The 22,965-nt window shown below is 39.7% G+C and overlaps 1 protein-coding gene across 1 annotated transcript in view; it reads left to right on the top strand.

The window, feature by feature from the left end:
* Positions 1 to 22,965, top strand: part of itpk1b (inositol-tetrakisphosphate 1-kinase b) — a 37,577-nt gene that overhangs the window by 3,743 nt on the left and 10,869 nt on the right. Inside the window, exons 3-5 of the mRNA XM_061695707.1 lie at positions 5,514 to 5,538; positions 14,799 to 14,924; positions 17,038 to 17,155. Coding sequence (XP_061551691.1) covers positions 5,514 to 5,538; positions 14,799 to 14,924; positions 17,038 to 17,155 — 269 coding nt within the window. The remainder of the gene's footprint in view (positions 1 to 5,513; positions 5,539 to 14,798; positions 14,925 to 17,037; positions 17,156 to 22,965) is intronic.

Raw genomic sequence — 22,965 nt, 5'->3', positions numbered from 1 at the left:
GGAAGCTTGTTGAGACATGGCACTCAGAGCAAGAAGAGTGTGTGTGTGTTAAATGTGTCAAGTGCTCTAGACACAGAACCTTAGAAAAGCAACGTAATTTATTGTTTTGAGGCAATTATATAGTCCAAGGCATTCTACAAGTGTGGATATGGAAAGGTAATACGCTGATAATAATTATAGGCAGCAGTCTGGGGATGTTATTATTTGCCCTTAAAGTTGAAGCATGGCCATAATTATGACTTTGTCAAAGTGTTTTTTTTTTTTTTTTTTACTATTACGATTGTTCTGCAAAATCCTCATCACAGGTGCTGCTTGTAATCATATTATAAATAATAGTCTGCTGGACATACTTATACGTATTATTTATATAAAAAAAAAAAAAAAAAAACGTCATATCTGTTTAGACAGGTAGTCATAAAAAGGGATGAAAATAATTGATTGTGTGGAGTTGATGGTTGATTAATCATTTCCTGAAGCAGTTGAGGCCAAATGGAATGCACGCCGAAACTGCAAACAGCAGAGGCTATGTTGATTCAGTCGTAGCTAGTCTGCTGTCTAAAGATGATTTCCGCAGACCTCCACTACTGCACAGTTCATTCGGACGCATTATACTGCTCACTAACATACAGCATTGAAATCAGAGCTCAGAACATTCAGATTGTCATTTCTTCTTTGCCGTTTTGCTAAATAGCATTTTAACTCGAAGTAAGATGTGTGTGTGTGGGGGGGAATCACTTTCACTATTTTTTAATCTAAAATTAATATTAAAAAATAACAGCTGTTTAATTGTTTCGTTATTTTTCTCCATGGTTGACAAACCTGCATGTAGTCAAATGCAGAGTGGTCAAATTCATTTTTGTCACACGCACATCATAGTTAGGGTTTGAGAGGACTAAAGATTGTTGTTAATTGTATACAGTAATCACCTCATATTATTACATTGACTGTACACAATTGGCTCTACATTTGATTTTTATCTTTTTTTTAATCATAACTTGTATTTGAAAAAAGAAGTCATGGACAATAGAGACAACCAAATACTTAAGTAGACAACTGTTGTTCAATTTATGTAAGTAAGGGATTTGTTTTGGGGGTAAATGCTTGTAATATACTGTATTTTGAAGTTTATTTTTTTAATTTATTTTATTATTATTATGTTATTATTATTTTTTTTTGCAAATTTGGTACAGAATTTCTGCCCAAATGGAAGGAACAAATGCATAGAGTAGAATTCACCTGCTTTCGTGGGCCGCATAAAATGATGTGGTGGGTGGCATCTGGCCCGTGGGCCTCGGGTTTGACACCTGTGCCTTAGCATAATTCCTAGTTTTTGACCTTGTTGTATGTTATCTATCGTCAAGGGTGTAAAGCGTTGTCAGAAGTAGGACGTGATTTTCTCGAGCACTTGTGACCTTGGGATAAACTAACCTACTATGTATATCAGATTTGGAACATGCTCCCATGCAATTTTAGCCACAATATTTAAACTATGACGTTTGCCAAATATATATATCTAAAAAAAAATGCATATCTGTGTTTTAAATTGGTTCACTGCTAGTGTGTGAAAAAGCATGAGGGTTGTTGCCTCATAAAGTGACCTGATTGAGCCAGCACAGAACAGATTACTCCACTGTAATCCTCAAAACATTTTAAATCTGTTTTAAACTCCCAAGGAACCACCAGTCCCTGTTCTAGAGCCTACCCAGACCTGGACCCACTGTTTTTAAAGGTGGAAGGTCAAAAAGAAGGAAGAATAAGGCAAGAAGTGGATTTAAATGGAAAATAGATACTCCCCCCACGCCACGTGATTGTTTCTGCTAGTGACGTCAGTTACAGTAGTTCTCTTTTTGCTGACATTTCCCCTGTCACTGTTTGAGAAATGAAAAGTCATCTTCAAGAGGAAGGAAAAGATGGAAGTCAGTGAGTAGGACTCTCACATGTCAACATTAGCTGCATTTTGTGTGATCAGGAGGTCCTTACTCAATAGTCTCTGGAGTTGTTGTCATGTACATTATGACCAAACAACCATTACATGTGTTGAAATGTTAATTTAATGGTGGCAAATTTTCTAAATGCTTTTTTAGAAAACACATTTCCTTTCACCAAAATGCACCATAATTAAATACTGCACGAGTGATTTGTTCCAGTTTATCATGTGGCATGCAGCTGACACTGAGACCGCTTCCTTGCCTGTCTCATGCAGCTGGACTAGAGGATCCTGCGAGTCAGGTGCGCTCTCTCAGCAATGCTTTCAAGCCTCATAGGCTTATCCTAGTTTCCTTGTGTGTGTGTGTGTGTGTGCGTGCGTGTGTGTGTGTGTGTGTGTGTGGCCGTATGAAAACCTCCCCCTACTCATAACTAGGTTGTAAAATAGCTGATCCATTAAGGGCAAACTGCATGTGCATTTGATAATGCAAAAATCAAGTTGCCAATTTCACTGCACCCAAAACACAACAGATTAACATGTCTCTATAGTTTTAATATTTATTTTTACTTATTTTCAGTCAGCTAACAAGTTAGTCAGAAATGCACACACCTTAACCCCCCTCACCTATACACTACCTACAGTTTTTTCTCTTACATTTGCCGGTGGATATCTGCAGGTATAGCGCACAATTTAAGTTAGATTACCAGCCACTATGATAAAACAATTCTGTTGCCACGCTTATTGACAACATTATATTAAACTTTGACCGCAACCTGATTTCCACCAGTCTGCTACAATGCTGACTCTCGGTAGGACGTTTGAGGTTGAACAAAATCCATACTGGCACTGGCAATTTGGTTCAAAACTATTTTCCCCATTGGAAATATTGAAACTAGAAATAATCAGTTTTAGGGTCAAACTGTGTGCATCATAAAACCTTTAGTAACTGTACAGTTTTAAGTAACGTTTCAACTAGGGTTATGCACAAATGGGTGTTGACTCGACTTGGCATTCGAGTCCACCGAAAAAAGACAGAATCAGAATGTTCGGATTCAAAATCACAACGAATCAAAGAATACCATTCTAGTTACTTTATTCTGACGAGCTGCAACTACTGCTACACCACATTTGCTTAGAAAAAATACACAATATTTCACAATGCGATTTTGACTTACTGCGCATGGGCATGTGTGCAGTTTTACTGTAGCTAGCAAGTCCTGTAGCTGATCACAGATGCACTTTAGAGGGTGACAATTTTTTGGTATTCCAACCGGGTCTCGTAGGTCCCGTGAGATGGGAGTGAATTTCATTATTAATCAGGATTTGGCAGGAGCGGGAGCAAAATTCACCGGGAGTGGAAACCATGAGGGGACCTGGGGACCTTCACGATATTAATAAAAACAGAGCAGGATTGTCTGGGAGTAAAAAGTGGGGGAGGATGGAATTGGGATTCGGAAAAGATTGGGAGTGAATGGGAAAATCTCTGAGTGGGAGGGAGCATTTAAAAAAAAATATATATTTTTTTTTTAAATCATACTTTCAAAACAGTCATGCTCTCTGGTCGGTTACATATGCTAATTATTTTATGTGATGGCCAAGGTGTGTACACCAGAATGAAGAGCACAATGCCCATTGAATTATCATAATGTACAAACTGTTTGATTCTTTCAATTCTATTAAATTACATTATTACCATAAAAACACGTAAAAACCTTTGCTTTTGTTTTTGGGGGCGCTGGAACGGATTCCTGGCATTTCCATTCATTTTTAAGGGGTAAAGATAATACAAGATACGAGTGTTTAGAATTAGGAGTGTGGTCATAGAATGTATGAAACTCGTAAATCAAAGCATAGTAGTAGTATTAAGTGTATAAGCACAGCCTTGTTTCAGAATAAATGTTGGGGAAAAAACACGCAAAACCTAAGAAATAGTAAAACACATATCCAGAATTAATCCGGCAGTGAAAGAATGATGGCCATTCCTACTCCGAAGTTTTGTGTAGTTTAAATGGTACATTTCTTTTCTGAATTCCATGTACACTTGTAAGGCCCATTTGAGAATTATATAACTAGAATTCTAACTAGGAAAAGCGTGAAATCCGACAATCAGGACGAGTGACAGCGGAGTGCCTGGATTAGCGGTGAGATTATTTCATCTGTCCTCGGATTTACAATAATTATTTCCCAATGGTGTGGATAACACAAAGTAGGCACTAAAGTAACAGCCGAAGTCAATAAGCCATATTTCGGTGGTTGAAGGGAACTGATCAGATGCATTTAGTGTGGAATTACAGGAACAAGCTTTCTTTATCGCTTCTTTTAAACTGGTTACTTCGGGGCACTGACACACCCACTAAACTTTGTAACCTGTCGACATGTACTGTCAGGCAGCAGGCTTGTCTTAGTATACGATAAAAGTCAAACAGTTCATGCATACATGATGATGCCACCTCTGATGATAAAATCTTGTGCGTCACCGGTGTTTCTTCACATTTTTGTGACGCCGGCCAGCTTGTTTCTGCCATCGGTGTTCTAAATGACATCCATATTCAAGACGGGGTGACACCATTGACAACTGCATTCACAGGGCATGAAACGAGCCAGCAGCTGCAGTATTAAATGTCTACATTGTTGTGTAGCGGTGAATAGCCGAGCTGCTGTTGTCATGGGGATGTAACCTCAAAAACAACTAGGACGGACAAGGCCGAGTGCTAAATTGTTTTTTGACCTTCCGGCAAATGCCAATACAAGTTTATTTTGTTCTGTCTGTTTCAAGCCAAATGTTCTTTTATTTACTGATTTATTTATTTATTTTTTGCACTTTCTATTATAGCAGTTGTGGAGCAGAATGATCTTGGTGTTTCGAACTAATTTATACACAGCGTTTATGTGACCAGTGTAGTGGTATGAAATATTCTAAGAATTCCTCTGTTATAAGGAGTCAAATGGTTGCCAAGCAACGGCTTTTAACTAAAAATATCCCTGATAAGTTAAAATGTTCCAAAATGGGGGTTTGCCTTACAGTTGCAACAGTCCTAAATTGCTCTCTCTCTCTCTCTCTCTCTCTCTCTCTCTCTCTCTCTCTCTCTCTCTCTCTCTCTCTCTCTCTTTCTCTCCCGCTCTCTCTCTCTCTCGTACTTTCTCTCTTTCTCTCTACATTATGATTTAGCTATAGTGTAGATCTCAGTGTATAACATCCAGGCTTAGTCATTTAGCTATACGAGCTGTTGTTTCACTCACATGGAGAAGAATTCTTTGAACATACTGTACAATAAATCTTTATAACAATGTATATATAAATATATATATTTAAAAAAAAAAAAATATATATATATATATATATATAATTATATATATTATTATCCATATAACAATGGATAATAATGTGTCTGATTCATTCATGAGTTTATAGCAATTGTCTTTGTCTGGCTGTATTGATGCAAGACAAAGTATAACATATCTTTGTTTATACTGAAATATCGGCCAAATTCCACATGATCAACAACCATCATCGTGCCTATGACTAATAATGTGTTATTGACTGTTACTTTTATCTCACTAATACTTTGTCTTGTTTATTTTTCAGGAAAAGAGGGATAGAGGTCGTTCAGGTAAGATAATATACTGTGTTTTGCTTTTTTGTTGTAATAACACTTAGTCTGGAAATTGTTTCTTCTCTGTACCAAATCGTAGATTGCAATGGCAGTTTTATTTCTCCTTCACACTGCTGTGGTTCCTCCCTACATGTCTGATGTTGTTTTCTTCCCTGCTGTTCTCAGTACACTCCAGAAAATGTTGAGCTTTGATTTAACATTATTTCAACACCTGGGGCTTTGTGTAAAAATAATTTGTAAGCACTAAACTACAGTCAAATTATGTTTACATATGCTGTTCTTGCTCACAAATGCTAAGATTCTAGTTGAGGCTTTACGCCTCTTTATACTCCCACGCTCGCGCAGCCGACAACGTCCGCATTGCATCACGTGACTGACGAATTGGCCCCTCTGCGTTGCTTGATGCGCACACAATGCCGCGGAGATCATCTCTCGTGATTGGTCCGTTTTAGTCACATGCTGTGATGACGTACTCAGCGTTCTGCCCAGTTCCACGTAGCACCTATGCCCTCTCGATCGATTTTGCAGCATAATTAAACGTATCATCTGGTCATTTAGGTCCATTTGTTCTAGCAGACATTGTTCCATGGTGGCCATTGTTCTTGCTTTGTTCCTTGTTACGGAAAGGAAAGTAAAAACGGCTACCGGAAATGGCCAAAAAATGCAGAGGAAACTCCACCCTGTAGCGACACCCCCAACTTGGAGCACACTTTCAAAACAGCGCCCGTGTTGCGCTCGAGTATAAAGGCAAACTGCATGCAGGATAGCCCCAGTGACGTCAGCGCGGTCGCCACCTGCGCGAGTATAAAGAAGGAGGACCAAGCCTTTTAAGCATGCCACCTTTGTTCTTCCGGGCTTAATTCTCCCTATGTTGTATAACCCACAGATACCAGATAGTCGCTACTCAGGTTTCTCTCCTTTTTTCGATAGTGAGGCTTATTCTTTGATGCTCCCCCCCCCAAACCCCCCATTAATAAATTTATTCACTTGCATTGCAAACAATCTTTATAAGCAAATTATTTATGTTAGAAGTGTCTACATCAATTCATGCCCAAAGAGAGGAGTGGAAATATAGTTTGTGCACACTCATAAAATTTACACAATTTTTATTGATTTATTTATTTTCTTACTTACATTTTCAAGCGAGTCACACACAAGCAGTTTTACCAGTACATGTCTGATGGAAAAAGAATGCATGTAACATGCATGCTATGCATGTTAATCTGATACACAGTTAACTGGATTCTGGATAGTGTGGTGCAAATGAAATAAATTCTGTTCCTGCCGGGGTTACTGTATTAAATGTTGTCCTCAGCAGGAAAGAACGCAGCAATAAATGCTGAACAAGACATTTCCCTGTGCAAGTACACACTGCACATTCTGTAGAATAGTAACTGTACTTCCATCCATTCTCAATACAAAATCCTGGGAGCTCAGTGCTGAAACGTGCTTGTCATTAAAATGGAATAGGAATGGATCCAAGCTTTTCTTTCAGTCACAGTATCTTGGTGTGGCACTTGTTTCCCCTTAAATTTAGGAATAATTTTTTTCCTCTTGCTGCACCGTCGATTGCAGAACACCCAGTTAGAAGCTGGTCATGGGAATAATCCCAATGTAAGCATGCTTTGCCTCCCACTGTGCTTTCAGCTATCCAGACACTCACAGCAGCTCGCAGATCCAGAGACTTAAACAGCCCTCCACACTTCACTGCATTTATTTATCTGTGATTTTATACCCCCCTCCCCATGCAAAAAGCATAAACATGATACTTGAGGCAATGCTGTCACTGCCATTAAAAGAGCTCATCTTACACTTAGTGCAAACACTAGTGGCAGTGGATATATCTGTGATGCACCCAGTGCCAGCCAGCGCCCTGTACTGTAATGGCCACATCACAAGGAAAATAATGACAGCCATTGTAAGGCCTCAGCCCTGTTACACAACTCTGTGTACAAAGCTGTCTTCTCCTTTTTCACTGGTGAATGATGTGCTATACAGTCCATCAACTGTGTTGTTGTTGTTTTTTTAATCAATGCTGCATTTTCAAACCCAGTCATAGGGAGAAATACCTTCTCCTTTTTGTGGCTCTATCCACTACTGTGACTTGAAAATGATCATAAATGTCCACGCTAAATAAAAACTCTAGAAGTCTAGTGTACAATAAATACCACAAAACCTTGCCCCAGTGGTCTGACTGACTAATCCCAGTGATAACAAGAAAGCCTTGTATATTCTTGGATGACTTAATTGTGTTTCTCGTGAGTAAAAAGAGCAAAATACTGTGATTTGCTGGCAACTAAGTCTGGGTCAGCTGGGATGGGCTCCAGCACATACGTGGCCATGGTGGGGATAAGCGGTGTAGAAAATGGATGGATGGGAAAAAAATATGTTGTGCATGGCTCCATTCATTTGTCAAAAAGTCAAACGTGGTTATTAATTTACAATACAGCAAGCCTTTTGAATTTGGATTGGCTCTAAATTGTCCATATAGGCAAAATGCGGATTACAAAAGTCTTTAATGCATGTCAACCACACCCTCTTGTATTCAACATGCTGTGATGATTCCAGTCACCACATGCATACAGCGCAAAGCCTATAAGCAAGATTCACACATGCATTTGTATTACCGTAATAATATACAATTAACCCACAAAGTAAAAACAAATACAAAGAGCAGCCTGGAGGAGGAATTTCACGACAATAAGAATACATACAGTCGGAAACAATGAAAATTTAACTAATGTGTTCCATTGTCAAACAATCCCCACCATAAATCCTTTATTAACTGTACATTTTGAGTGTAACACTAGTATACAAATAGGTCAAATGTTGTTTAAAATAATAATTATGTAACTTTGATCATGAGTGACAATATTGCTTGCACTAAGAAGCTGAGTCATGTCACATTAACACTAAATGCAGCTCACTCTTCATTGTACATTCCTGTCCCTACTCTTATTATTATTGTCAACATAGCCATATTGTATTGACTAACCAGGAGAGAGAGAGCGAGAGAGAGAGAGAGAGAGAGAGAGAGAGAGAGAGAGAGAGAGAGAGAGAGAGACTTGTACCACATTCTTACCTCACATTAACTTCCACTCACTTGCTATGATTTTCATCACATCTGTCACTCTTTGTCATTATCGGTACCCTCCAGCGCACACGTGGCCCTAGTGGGGATAAGCGGTGTAGAAAATGGATGGATGGGAAAAAAATATGTTGCTTGTTTTTCCTCAATGTCTTTGTCTCAAAAGTATTCTCTGTCAATTGACTGTATATTGTCGTACTCGAGCAGATCCAACTACCGGAGACAAATTCCTTGTTTTTTTGGGGGGACATCCATCCATCCATCCATCCATTTTCTGGGCCGCTTATCCTCACAAGGGTCACGGGAGTGCTGGAGCCTATCCCAGTATGGCAAAATAAAGATGATTCTGATTCTGATCACAAAAACAGCATCAACAAGTTTGTGGATTTCTTTTGAGGTATAGGTCTCGAATTACGTTTTGAACTCCAGGCAAATTTTCCTGGAAATGTTTGCGCAAACCTTTTGTGGTCCAACTGCTGGCATTCCACTTAAGAGGTTCCGCTGTCCTCGGCCTGATGTTGTCACCCAAATCAGTCCTATTCAAAGGATATCATAGCTCAGACTTGACGCATTAAGAACCCCCCCCTGCCCCAAATCACCTGGCAGCCCCTGTAGCTATGATAGTAATGACACATTTTGAAGGGTTTCCTTCTCCACTTTTTGCCCGCTCCTTTTTTAGCATCTCATATGTGACCATTTGGCACAGTGACTTGTCTTTTGATGTTTAAAAAAAAACCTCGCAATGTCTGTTATATGTGGTATATGTGGTGTAAGACGTTAGCTTCTCCAGGGATTTGGCGGTGATGCCATCTTGTGTAACAGGATAGTTTTTAAATGAAGCAACCCTTGGGACTTGATTTTCTCATTTCTACGTGGAAAAATGCTTTGGTATTATCGCAGCCAGGATTGTCACAGCTGGAAACAGAGGCTTCTTTTTTTTAAATGTGTTCTTTTATATAATTGTTTCCTCAGGCGCTAGCTATTAAGAAATAAGAAAGAAAGAATTAAGAAATATCATGTAATGTAATATAATGTTTGTCGCTACTTCCTATAGTTGACATCATATTGTTCTTTTTTTAGGCCGCAAGCTAGCTGAGACAGAAACAGTGCCTCTGCTTGTTGCAGCCAAGGAGTGTGCTCCATTTTGCTTCAAGACTGGATTAATCTACAATTTAGTCTAAACAATGGACAGAATTCTTAACAATCAATTTATCCCATAATCATGCCCATCCCTGATACCTACTGCCACTAGGAAACTTTGTCAGAGAGCTGTGGAATTGAAGTCTGTAAATATGTAACTTAGGTCAAAACTAAATCGGACAGTGTCCTCAGCACAAGGGAAGATAATCGGTGAAAGGCATTTTCTATTGCGCAACATAGTCAATGGCTTTTAGCCGTGAGCTCCCAGTTTGTATGGCATATGTTTTTTAGATTTAGGATGACCTTCATGTTGTTCCCCTCGCACTGTATGTTTTGTGCCACACTGCCTACTCAATGAAACATTCATCACCATCCGATCTTCATGTGCACTCTGTCAAAGGAAGCTTAGGAACAAAGTTGAAGCCAGGTGAGATCACACTGGGAAGTGGACCTCTCATTGATAAATCACCTCAGCCATGAGACGATTGCTTCGTCACATGGTTTGACTAATTACCATTGGCTTTGGTTTTCTAGTTTTTAGGTCAATGAAAACAAAGCAACAAATCTGTTATTTTTCCCATTGGCATCATGCAGCCAACATTTTACTTTGTAGTGTTTTATGTTCAGCAAGGTTATGTTGAAAACTGAAGTCCTCCTGTGACCTCTGTCTCCAGTGTTTGTGCAAAATATTTTATTTCCCATGAATGTAGGGCTCCCGGCCTTGCTACAGAGCTACATCAAAGCTGGAAATATATTGGCCCTGACCTAGCCTCTCCCCCCAGGATCCAGCGTGTTTTCTGTGCCGTCCATCACTACCATAGCTCTTTCCTAGCCCTCGGTCCCAGAGGGGTCAGCAGAGACGTCAGTTGACATTTCTGCTTTTAGCAGCACATCAATGACTTTACCGCTGGATTTTTGGTGGGAGCTTGAAAGTAGACTCATTCTGTCTATGCACAGGATGAGTTTTATTCCCTCCAATGTGTTTTTGTCACTAGATGCTGTTTTGTGTTCACCGTTTATTAATTTTTGAGAACATCACCTCAGTTTGGCCTTAAACCAACGCTAGAATGATGACAGAAAACAACCTGCTGTATCTTTTGCTGATGAGGCCATTGATTTGTTCTGCATCAACTATATGGTCCTTCAAGGTTATACTAGTTTATATTGACATGTCAAAGCATAAAGAGGTGAGCAGGAAAAGGAGGTTGTTTGCACTTTCATTTGTACAGTATGTCACCAGCATACAGTCATGTAAAAATATAAACTTCCACAACCACTTTTCGCAAATTTAGTGGAGAGGTGACGCCATCCTAGAAAGCAGGATTTTTTTTTCATCATTGCAAAAACACACCAGAAGCAGCAGATTTTTTTTGTGCCAGTTTGAGTGGGAATCTTGTCATCCCTGCATTTTCTTAAACTTTTACTTAAAAGAACAAGCTATTTCTGGTCTGTTTCTATTCCAGACAACAATGCCACTTTTCCACGGCGAGTGTCTGACCTGCCTCAAAACGGCTTCAATATCTGTTTTCATTGGCAAAATTTGTACTGCTTCAATATGGGTGTAAACCACTGCTGGTCCCTCGTTGGTCAAGCAAATGTATCCTTTTAATTTGCCTTGTTTTACTCTGCTCTCTGTAGCCAGGTCAGCATTGCACATGAGAATCTGTTTTCAACTGAGTTCACGGGATAAATAAAGGTTAAATAACTAAATTGTCATTTGAGAATGCATGGTTAAATAAGACAAAAATAAACAAAGATGCTAATGCTAGCTTACCCTGTTGCTGTGCCTTAGCTCTGGACACTGCACTTCCTTTTTTCTTTCTTTATTTATTAAAAAAGTTTTTTGGGGGCGGTCCCGTTTTGAAGATGTGAACATCATCAAGATTGGTATGATGGCAGGGCTGCAGAGGATTCCGGAAGAGTCCTTGCATCAGTGCATGAAGGCATGGCAGAGAAGGCTGGGAAAGTACCTTAGATGCCAGGGGGATTACTTTGAAAGGGAAAACTCGTAGTTTGGATTTGAACTATATCTTTTGTGACACCAGTCCTGAAACATTACTGACACACCTCCTATTCAATTCGGTATGATTTTGACCATTTCCCACATTAACGGTACTGTTTTGAAGTGGAAAACTCAAATCAAAACGAGTAGAGCTGAACCAAGCCAGTATTGTGCAGTAGTAAAGCCATTAATGACACCATCTCTTAAATTATGGATGGAATCTACTGCTATAGGATCTGACGTTATTATTTGTCATTGGCAGAGTTATGTGTGCTATGGGTTGCTCTTATCTTTGGGTCTACAATTTTACATAATTTTGTTAGCAATTGTGTTGATGCACGTAAAAATGTTGCTTTAATGTGGATATACTGTTTTCATATTGCAGAATGAAATATAGGTTTTCAGGTTTTCCGATTTTTAATTATTAATTTTTTTCGGCCCCTAGCGTCAGTATGACTGGAACTCCTGTTAGATTTTAAATTCTCAAGGTGGTTGAAGTAAAAAAAAAGAAAAAAACGAATCAAGTGATTTTTTTACAGATTTACACCTCGGTGCCGGAACAAGGGTGCCATAATGTGTAATCTATCACCTCTCACAATCATTAACTGAGATAGTGTTCCTCTGAATGCGGCCCAGCCTCAACTAACCGAAACCAGGCATCGTTTTACGATACTTACATTGATCGTCCCCTGTGTGACTAAGGTGTATAGGTGGCAGGTTTGGATACTGTGCCGACTGCATTCTGACATTAGTAGGTTTATTTGCACAGGTGTCTCACTATTTTTAATTTTTTTAATTTTACATACAACTCTGTTGTCCGCATTCTGCTAATGTGAATTTGAGCTGGTTAAGTTTTTCGTCATTTTATGAATCCTAAAGTCCTTTTAAATATATTGTTACTTTGACCCAAGTCGAGTACATTTTATCAGTCAGTCAGACATTTTGTCTTAGTCCTTTTATAAAACACATGGCCAAGGTCTGGAATCTGGATTGAGCTTTCAGATTATTTTTATCATAAAGTACATTTTCCACAACACTATTACCCCCTTGATATGCACATCGAAGGCTAATTCATCCCTCTGTCTGACTACTCCATCTTCAACACTCTAATTGAGAGGGATCTGCTAAAATGCTATGCTATGCTACAAAGAATCCCTAAAACCTCTGAACATTATTGTATTTTCTAACTTTTAAAAGCGGGCTCACACAAAAACAGACAAAATGCTCTTTTTGTTTTGATGCTCTTTTGTCAAAACAAACTGACTTGGTCCGCTGTGACAAGGACTGAACTTTTCTTGAGTGAAGTGCTTGTCAGCTAAAATCTAGCTCTGTTCAAATTGATATTCAGGTGTGTGTGTGCGCACGTGACCTCACCAAGCACTTATCGCTCTCTAAGAATTGGATTTTCTACTTGTGAACCACTTGGCCAGTGCAAACAATCCCCTGACTGGAATAAATTTTAAGCAAAGGTGAATTTGATATCTGTTGACTATGCTGTGCATGTAACGAACGCCTGTCCCACATCTGGTGAAAGATAGTTTGCATGATGACACCAAGAAGATCAATACGAAACTAAAATCAAAGACTGGGTTCGGATCATTCAGAAATGATCCCATTAAATCGAAAAAACAAAGAATACCAATTGATTATTTTTTTCCATTTTATCTTTTTCTCCGTCTGGATTTACATTTTTTTTTTTTTTTTTTTTTTTTTTTTTTTTTTTATACAGTGTATATACACATATTTTAAAGTCCAAATCTGTGATTATGATTACCTAACACGTTAACAAAAGAGCCACATTCACACATTCCCAAAATGCACATAAACAGCTACGCAAGTGTCAACATCGGGCAGTGACAACACGGAAGTTAACAAAAAATAAATAATATAAACATTAAATGTTAAATTGGTTTTAATCCAGGTCACGATGTTTCTCCAACTTTTTTCCTTATGTTATGGTCTATGCGCATCTAATGTTCCATACTTAAACTTCAGACGATATATTGTGGTTCATCGTTGGTGCCCCCGCTATATCGCAGTCCAAATTTAAAGTTGCATAACTTCGGTGTAGTACCATGTTGTGTTTCAACATGCCAGGCAGCTACTGGTTCTGCTTGTGGACGATATGCAGCATACTTAAGAGCAAGAAGAAGAGGCAGAAAAGGTTCCCAACTAAGCTACAGTAATAGACGTTCCCACAGAGCAGAGAGAATATATGTCTGTGAGTGTTGTTAAATGCTCTGTTTGTACAGTATATGTTGCTGCTCTCCATGTGTTAAAAGGAGAAGTTGTTTGAAGGTTTACAATTACAGTAACATATACAGTGGGTAAGGAAAGTATTCAGACAAGCTTAAAATTTTCACTCTTTTTTTATATTGCAGCCATTTGCTAAAATCATTTAAGTTCATTTTTCCCCCCACATTAATGTACACACAGCACCCCAGCACCGCTGGGGACTCCAGCGTTCTGCTGGGGGACTTCAATGCTCACATGGGCAATGACAGTGAGATCTGGATGGGCGTGGTGGGGAGTAACGGCCCCCCCGATCAGAACCCGAGTGGTGTGCTGTTATTGGACTTCTGTGCTCATCACGGATTTTCACCTATTGCAGCTGGGTCTGGAACGTAGGCCTCACTTTAAACAGGGGTTTACTGTATATATAATGGTCTATGCTTTCATTATAGTTTTTTTTTTTTTTTTAAATGTGGGTACTACATTACTTGTTCGTGCAGAAATGTGTATGTGTGTAAATGCCGTTTTTCAATTATTTCAGGGTCGTTAAGGGGTCCATCTGTCTTGTGCACGCTGCAGTCACATTGGCAGATATCTGATTCATGTTGTATTTTTATCCACATTTGGAAGAGGCCTCTTTCTGATCAGAAGATGTTAAATGTAATACAGTTTCCCCCCCACTCTTTATGCTGCAATAACTCATTGTATACCTTTGACCATGTAGTGCCAGCATTAGTCAGACAGGTGTCCATCCCTTGTTTGAACCCCAACCCAGATATACTCTTTTCTCCATAGTTGGACCTCAGCCAGCCTCTGGAAGAGCAGGGTCCCCTGGACGTTATCATCCACAAACTGACGGACCTCATCCTGGAGGCAGACCAGAATGATTCTCAGGCTGTGCTGCTTGTGCAAAGAGTGCAGGTACTGTTCACAAGTGCAAATCGACTGAATCACATTGACTTTGCTGCAACAAACGAAGAGCACATCAACAACATGATTTTAATTTTGTGACAAGACAGCCTCAGCTCACTCCTCAAGATTTCTTGTTTTCCCAAAGGGAGAAACATCCCACATGGACAGTAAGTCACTGCTCTAAGTGTTACCATGTGGTCATATTAAAAATGTGTTTGTTTAGCTGGCAGTGCTATAAATGGTATAACATTGCTTGTAGTTAAATAACTCCCAATCTTTATGTGAAAGTCTCAGACAAGCCGCGATCACAGTCAGCTTCTGGCAAAATTTGAATCAAAACTTGCTTTTGGGCCAAAGCAGGCCTAAATGAAGTTTGTGGCAGATAGGAAGTGATCTTTCTGGGGTTGTTTTTTGTTTTGTTTTTTTTAACCAACAAGGTTGTCTCAGTTTTATTTAGTAAACACAAACTGTGGTGGAATTTCTGATTAACTTACAACTTTCCATTTGTTCAGCAATTTTTTCAATAGACAGGGCAGATAGCGAGGCTCCTGGGATCGGTGTGCACCATTGTGTGACGCGTGGGTCCACTTATGACAAGAAATGTGCAACATTGTGACATCACGTGTGACAGCTGTTTGACCTCCAAAAGTTAATCACACTTGAGAAATATTTTTCCCCAAATGATTTTGTTGAATAGCATACTGTAGGGTCCTTAGGGCATTGCCAAATGAAGGCTACACCCTAAATAACTCTTTGAAGTCAGTTGCAGTTTGTTTATTTACCTCGATTGGGTATACAATAAAATAAAAAGATTAAATAAAAACTGAAATGAACGAGGAGGGACAGGAGGAAGCACAGCATAGCTTGTAATATCCTGCCCCCTTTTTTACAAATACATATAGAAAATTTTCTACTAAGAAATTGGTAATAAACATGAAAAAAAACCACAATTTCATACGTGCCAGCTATACCATACATATCCTGTATATTTATGTAAAATCCAATTTTATATTAAGCAACATAAAGTGAGTATGTCAAAATTATCTACTAGTGCTTGTCTAGCTAAATATTCTTAAACTGATCCATTAATTTTTTTAAATTATTTTGTTTAAATATGACGATGTTTCCACTCAGTTTTGTCGGCATTTTCAAGGCCATTCCAAATTCTTGTTTGTACAGAATGGATTTCTTCCTCTGGGATGCAAAAATCAGCAGGATTGTCCTTATCAATGTGCTCCACTAAACTCTGGACAGATTAGTATGCATTTATTTTTGGCAACAACATATTTGACTTACACAGTGAACTTTCATCAGCATCACCCATTTAGATCCGGGTAAATCCTTAAGATGAATTCTTCAGATCTACACAAAGACATTTCCATTGCATGTGTGTAGAGCACGTTTAATTTTAGGCGAGCGCGTGTGTGACGACATTGCTGCGCTCTTTTGAAAGCGCTGTGATGTGCAGAGGCAGCCTGTTTGTTTAATGCACACAGCAGCCAGCTCCAGCTGACAGTGTTTGTGTCAGGAATGAAATTTGCGGGAAGGTTGGCGGAGAAATCCACCGAGGCGAGATGGAAGCGGGGATGGAGCACTGTTACGTAAAACAGGCAACCCCACACTGGCCACGCAGACATGGTGTGATGTAATCCACACAGACCGGCTGGCATACATCTCATTCCCTGTCAAGTGAGGCATGCTGACCCTTTAACGGAATGTCAGTGTTTAGATGACATCTATGAATGTCTTACATTGACAGTCCCTTTGCATACTTTCAATGTGAGCCGCAAACATTTTAGGTGTAAATGTCACAAGCCGCAACCAGTAAAAGTGTGAGTAATCCTTATGTACTGACTCCACGTTATCCATACAGTGCATGTGTTAAGACTTTACTTTTACACATGCAGGGACAAAAAATGGAAGAAAATATGCCATTGGACTCCTCTTTGGATCAATAACAATTTATACTCTTAAGTACTTACTCAGACTCAACGTTTGAGCTGGTGTTGCATCAGTGTGATTTGACCAAGCAATGTGTATTACAGTTTTTTGTTTTTTTGTACAGAACACTCCTGAGCTCCCGATCCCAACAGAAGTATTGAAATGTGTGTATGTTCTTCAGGACTACATCGATGCCCACCCCGAGACCATCGTCCTGGATCCCCTGCCAGCTATCAGGACTCTGCTGGACCGCTGCAAATCTTACCAGCTCATCCACAGGATAGAAAGCTGTATGCAAGGTGAGAAAAAGGCAACCAAATAAAATTCACCCTCTCCAGATAAAGTCCAGCAACAAGTTTCAGTGAAATGTCCATGCTTACTAAATACTATTTTGATAGTAATTTCAGATAGCAAAAAAATGTTAAGGAAAGTGTGTTTTTATTCACCAAGATATGCTTTATTAAGAATTGTTTTAAAACCTAAACATTCAGTGCTTTGTAGGGGGGGGGGGGGGGGGGGGAACAGAATGGTAGATGGAAATACATTTGTGCTTCAGGCCCTACTAGCACTCTTCACATTAAATTAACAAGTAGCTAGTTGGCATGGTCAGTTGACGAAATGGAATTAATAATCAATTGGTGAATTATTTTTAATGGGTTGGGAGAATTTCTCTCTGAATGTTCTGAACTCATGTTTCCATGCCAGTGTGCCATAGTGGAGTTCTGCGTGGGGGTAGACCATAGCTGACGTGTTGTTCTTTCGACCAGTGTTCCCCAACCTTCTTTGAGTTGGCATTTTTCTCACGGACCGGCTGTGGTGGCGTGCATATATGTGTATATATATACACACACACTCCATTTTATCTCAGCATCCTAAAGGCTCGATTGATCAGCAATCGATTCCACACAATCGTCACAATTCTCAGCAATCAATGAATGCACTAATCAGTTATTATGGCCAAATGAACAGCAATAGTTTATTTGCTTCTCCAATGACCGCGGTAGTTGCTAATAATAAAGGAAGTGATCGTTCCGTGGGCTTCTCCCACTATGAGGATGGTGTCATGGTAGCTGCATGAGCTCTGTCTTTGCTCTCCCCTTCCACCAATGACACCTGGCTAACATATGACCACAGTGTTGCTGTTCGTTTGAAATATGCCTTCGTCATTTCCGAGCAGATGTTTAATCCTTGCCTGTGGGGCTCAAGGCTAACACCATAACTCCTGTCCTTCTCCTAAAGACGAGTAATGCATCTCTCCATTTCCTGCTGCTTGAGGCGACCTCTGTATGTTTGTCACAGGCAGATCAGAACCTGCCCCCCTCTTCTACTTGTTATTGAGTCCGATCTAGTCATAAGCGGGCCTTTTGACTGGAGCCTGTGACGACACAGGCACATTCTCTACCCACTCACACTGTAAACACACCTGTGACTCATGCACATTTCCTGTCGCACCATACATGGCAGGGATGCTTTTAATAAAGGTGAGTAGCCATGAGTGTGTTAGGGTGCCAGGATGTGGTGATTAGGGATGTTTCACGTCTCCTCTTTTCTGTAGTTTCCTAAAATAGAACCTCAACAAGATGTTTTTTCTCCAAACACACACATTGGATGTTATGTAATGAGGAATCACCTTCCCCCTATGTGGACTTGCTTTGAACAGGAAGATGGCCTCCCCCCGCCCCCACCACCACCACCACCACCACCACCACCACTTGTCTTCCATCAGTGCTGGTGGTTTTGGACCTGCATGCCAAACCTTGACAACTGTGGTTTGCTTTAGACACAAACACTGAAAGACATTCTAATCTGGCACAACACCACCAGCAGGCCTGTTAGGAAAACAGCATGCGTTGGCAGATTGTATTTTACCCCCTCCATCAACATTTGTTTTTATTTTTTAAGGAAGAGTGACTGAAAGTGTGTTAAGGTTAGAGTCAGATGGAGGTTTAGTGCAGAAAGTCTACCTTATGTTCACAACCACTACCTCACAGAGATCGGTCATATGCCTTTAAAATATAATCTCTGCCAGTTCTCCCAAAAGTCAGATTTACAATTTTGATTATTTCACCTCTTCACTTATAGAAAAGGCAAAGACATTATTAATAAAAAAAAAAAAAAGTTTTGCTTTTCGACTGACTGTGCTTTCTGAAACTAGCTCCCCTTTGTCTGTAGCCATGTTGTTAGTGTAGGCAGTGCAGGTCAGCAGGGATGCACTTTGAACTACGGACGCCTCTAAAGAAATTCTTTATTTTTAAATTCCTGACAAAGAAATTTTAATCGAAGGTCGATTTAATGGGACAGCCCTACTTCCTTAACCTTATCAGCAGGGAGGACAGAGTCCTGAAGCAGCTTGGACTGCCAGAGAAAAGTGCTTGGAAAAGGCCACAGAGATATGATTGAGAAGAGTAGCCTATTCAACTGCAGGAAGCACTTGAAGTGCATTCTCTGGAAAATTTAGCCATTTTTTTATATCAATTCATCATAAAATGGCCTTAGTCACGGAGCACCCAGCTCTTGTAGTTAAACTAAACTAAGTGCAAGAATTAGTGGGCAGAAACTAGCATATTAGCAGTAATGGACCAGCGTCGCCTGGTTTTGTTTTACGCAGTGGAATCTAAAGTTTCCTTTTGTATACTCATCCCGTTTTCATAGCTGGACTGTTTTCACTGACAGAAACCGTTGTCAAGTCAACAGCTTTTTAAAACTGCTCAATATAAAACACTTGGGTTTGTTCACAAGAACAGATTGTCTTGCAGTTCCTGCGCCTTCAGCGTTTAATCCATGCATGGCTCAACATAGCAGTTGTCCTGTTTATGCAAGAGATTAATAATTAATCATAGTTGCAGAATGAGAAAGACAAACACTTGGGGAGTGTGGACACCCATTCCAAGCCGACCGAGCATGCGCATATCGCTGCAAATAGCCACATGTCAACGTGTTTGTCCTAATCCTTTGTGAGTAGTGTATCCAGATAAACAATCCAGATATTCCCAAAATGATTCATGAATCTAATTGGAGGATAAACCCTCTTGGAGATAACACAATGCATGGCCATGTTTGGCATTCACTTTGAAAATATTGCAAATGCTGCTGCTATACAGGAGAATGCCATAGTTTCTGGGAAACAAGCTCTAAATAGCAACAGGAAAGCCCGGCAATACACCTAATCAGCAGCACGCACTCACCATGTAGCATCAAACTCCGCGTCTTCAAAAGCGCCTCAAAACAAGATGGAAAACTGGCATGTTGAGGAATTCCCACGCTCTGTCTTCATTTATGCCAAACCTGGATGGTGTATTTTTCCTGTCAAACAAAAGTCTTACTGATGAAGTGCTGGTGATTGATGGATCACTCAAAGTCTAATTCAAGGTTCTTGGCTACAGTAAATATTACAATGGAACCTTAAGTCGAATACAATACATTCTGAGACGCCAGTGACATTTGTCACATGGGAAATAATTGAGTCAAACCGTCACAATCATAAAACCTAATTAACTGTACACGCAATATTTTAAGCCACATTTTAATATTATTAACTGTCGTCCAAGTGGAAAAATTAGTAATTAATATGGTGGTATCTTGATGAGTGGTCTAACTTTGGGGGTTTTCCCAGTTACAAGCTATCGCTTGGTCAATTTTGTTTTCGCTTTGTTCATTGCGTAAGAAGACCAAGAGTTGTGGCAAGACAACTTGTGAGTGCTTCACCATGACAACGTGCCTACTCACAATTCCCTGGGCAGCCGACAGCTCCCGGCCGAGAAGAACATCGCCGTGCAGGAGAAACCTTCCTACTCGTGATTTTGGAGGATCCCGGAAGAACTCTTCCAGGAGTGCATGAAGGCATGGTAGAGAACGCTGGAAAAGTGCCTTTGGACTCCAGGTGGATTACTTCGAAGGAAAACATTTGTAGGTCAGATTTGTAATACAGTAGTGCCTCTGTGCCTTTACATATTAATTTTTGTTCTGTGACCATGTTCGTAAGTCAAAACCCTAACTCAAATCATATTTCCACATTGAAAGGAATGCAGTTATCCAGCCCCACAAATTTTTTTTTACATTTTTCATCAGAAAAATAGCACTCTACAGTATTGTACTTCATAAAAACACAGTAAATATAATTAAATAGAATGTAAACAATTAAACAGTTTGTGCCTCATGATTTCATGCTTTGATGCCCATTGACATTGTGCTCCTTCTGGTGTGTGTGTCTTCGTCACCAGGGGGCAGTATAATACAGATGTACACAACATGGGAGAGTTTAACAACTTAAGGGTTCTAACTACTGCAATAGCCTGTCTATGGCGTTTTGCATTGTGTGTTAGCATTAATCAGTAGATTTTTTTAAAGTTATGTGGTTTGTTTAAATACACAACATGAAGCTCTCTTTTTTTTATGTTAGACCTCAACTGGGCAATACATAGCTCAAAGCAAGCAATTGGCTTTTATTTGTTTTGAAGAAGAAGAATTGGTCACTTTCTGCTGCTTGTTGTGAAGTTCGCTGCCACCATTTTGCGCTCATTACAAAAATTTTTGTTTGGAAAAAATTTGGCTGAGTGACTGTTCATCTCATAAGTTGAGTCATTTTAAGGCGAGGTAACATTGTATATCTTTTGACACCAGCTCTGGAACATTCTGATCTGATGGCATGGCACTAAAATACTTTGTTATGCCGAACACTACATTAGAACAGGTTGGAGTCTTATTTTTTAGCAGTTGAAAGCTTTTGAATTTGAAATTGTACAAGCTTTGGGATGATTATTTGTCCTCCAACATGATGCAACAGAATGAGGAACGTGTCCTTGGCCTCGCCAGTTAAAAGAACAAAAAAGAAAGCAATGGAAATGGTTGGTGACGTTTCAAAAGGAATCCCATCATGAAGTCCTGTAAATGTCGTCCTCGGCTCCATTCAGTCTGATGCTAGCACGCAGTGTTTAGACAGAGCCAGATTGATACACCCCCCCCCCCCCCCCTCCAATTCCACCTGCACGTCCTTTTCCTCACCCCCAAATTCCTCCAGAGCCAAACATCAACACGATTTTTACCGCACAAAGCCCTTGTATAAATCCTACCTTTGTGTCTCGTTTTTTTGTTTCAGAGAATTGACATTAGTCATTGGTATTTGGCAACTCAGTGATGTAAAATGCAATGCTTTTCCTTGAAAAGATGTTAAAGGCTGCTGTTCCTGTCCTGCTAAAATAACATAGTGAATGGGACAAGACTGATGGAGATGAGTGATCGTTGACCCTGAAGACTTCCTCTTTGCAGAGGCAACATGAGATAAGACTCAGTTGCACAATGGTCATTTTAATGGCACATATTAAGTGTGTTTGCATGAAGAACTATAGGACCTGTTAATATCACTGCTCTCTTTAGTTTTCATTCCTTTTTGGTGGAAAAAAAACAAACAAATAACTCTTTGGTGATAACTTGTGGGGCCCATCTACAATCCAACAACACTGTGATGTGAATTTGTCCTGACCTCAGCATTAGTAGGGGGCAGTGTCCTGTCCACCCCAATGTGGAGGCCCACAATTCACAAAGATAAGCGGGTTTATTGTGTTGGGTGGTTGGTTGGTTGGTTGTTAACAGGATTATGCAAAAACTGTAAAAACAAAGTTGTCAACGAACTTTTTAAATGGGTGGTGCTTGAGCCTAGGAAGAACACATTCACACATTATTGCCGAAGGTCTGGATAAAGATGCAGCTCAAGGTATTTATTTTCACTTTTCGCAACAGTCCGTGTGTATTGGGACTAAGCAGGAAGTGGCCCACGAGATCCAGCAAGTGGGGCGGGGGGGGGAGCACATTTTTTATTGTAATGCAGTTTTTCTGAAATTTATTTCGCCAAGGCACATATTTTACATCAAAATACAGAACATTATAGGAATAAGAAAGCTAAATACTTGAGGGTTGTTAATACATTACACAATTATTCTTCAGGACAAACAAACAAAAATTCACAAATGTGTCTGCCAGTACTGAAATAATGATCTAATTTCATTTTACTCTCAAATTTACTTACTCAGTATGAAATCTGGGCCTTCTTAGTTGAACCCAAATATATTGATACGTTGTATGGCTGGCAACAGGTGGATACCCAGGTTAATTG

This window comes from Phycodurus eques, chromosome 14 (assembly GCF_024500275.1).
Source record: "Phycodurus eques isolate BA_2022a chromosome 14, UOR_Pequ_1.1, whole genome shotgun sequence".
Taxonomy (NCBI): domain Eukaryota; kingdom Metazoa; phylum Chordata; class Actinopteri; order Syngnathiformes; family Syngnathidae; genus Phycodurus; species Phycodurus eques.
The sequence above is the reverse complement of the archived record's forward strand: the minus strand, read 5'-3'. Positions and strand labels throughout refer to the sequence as shown.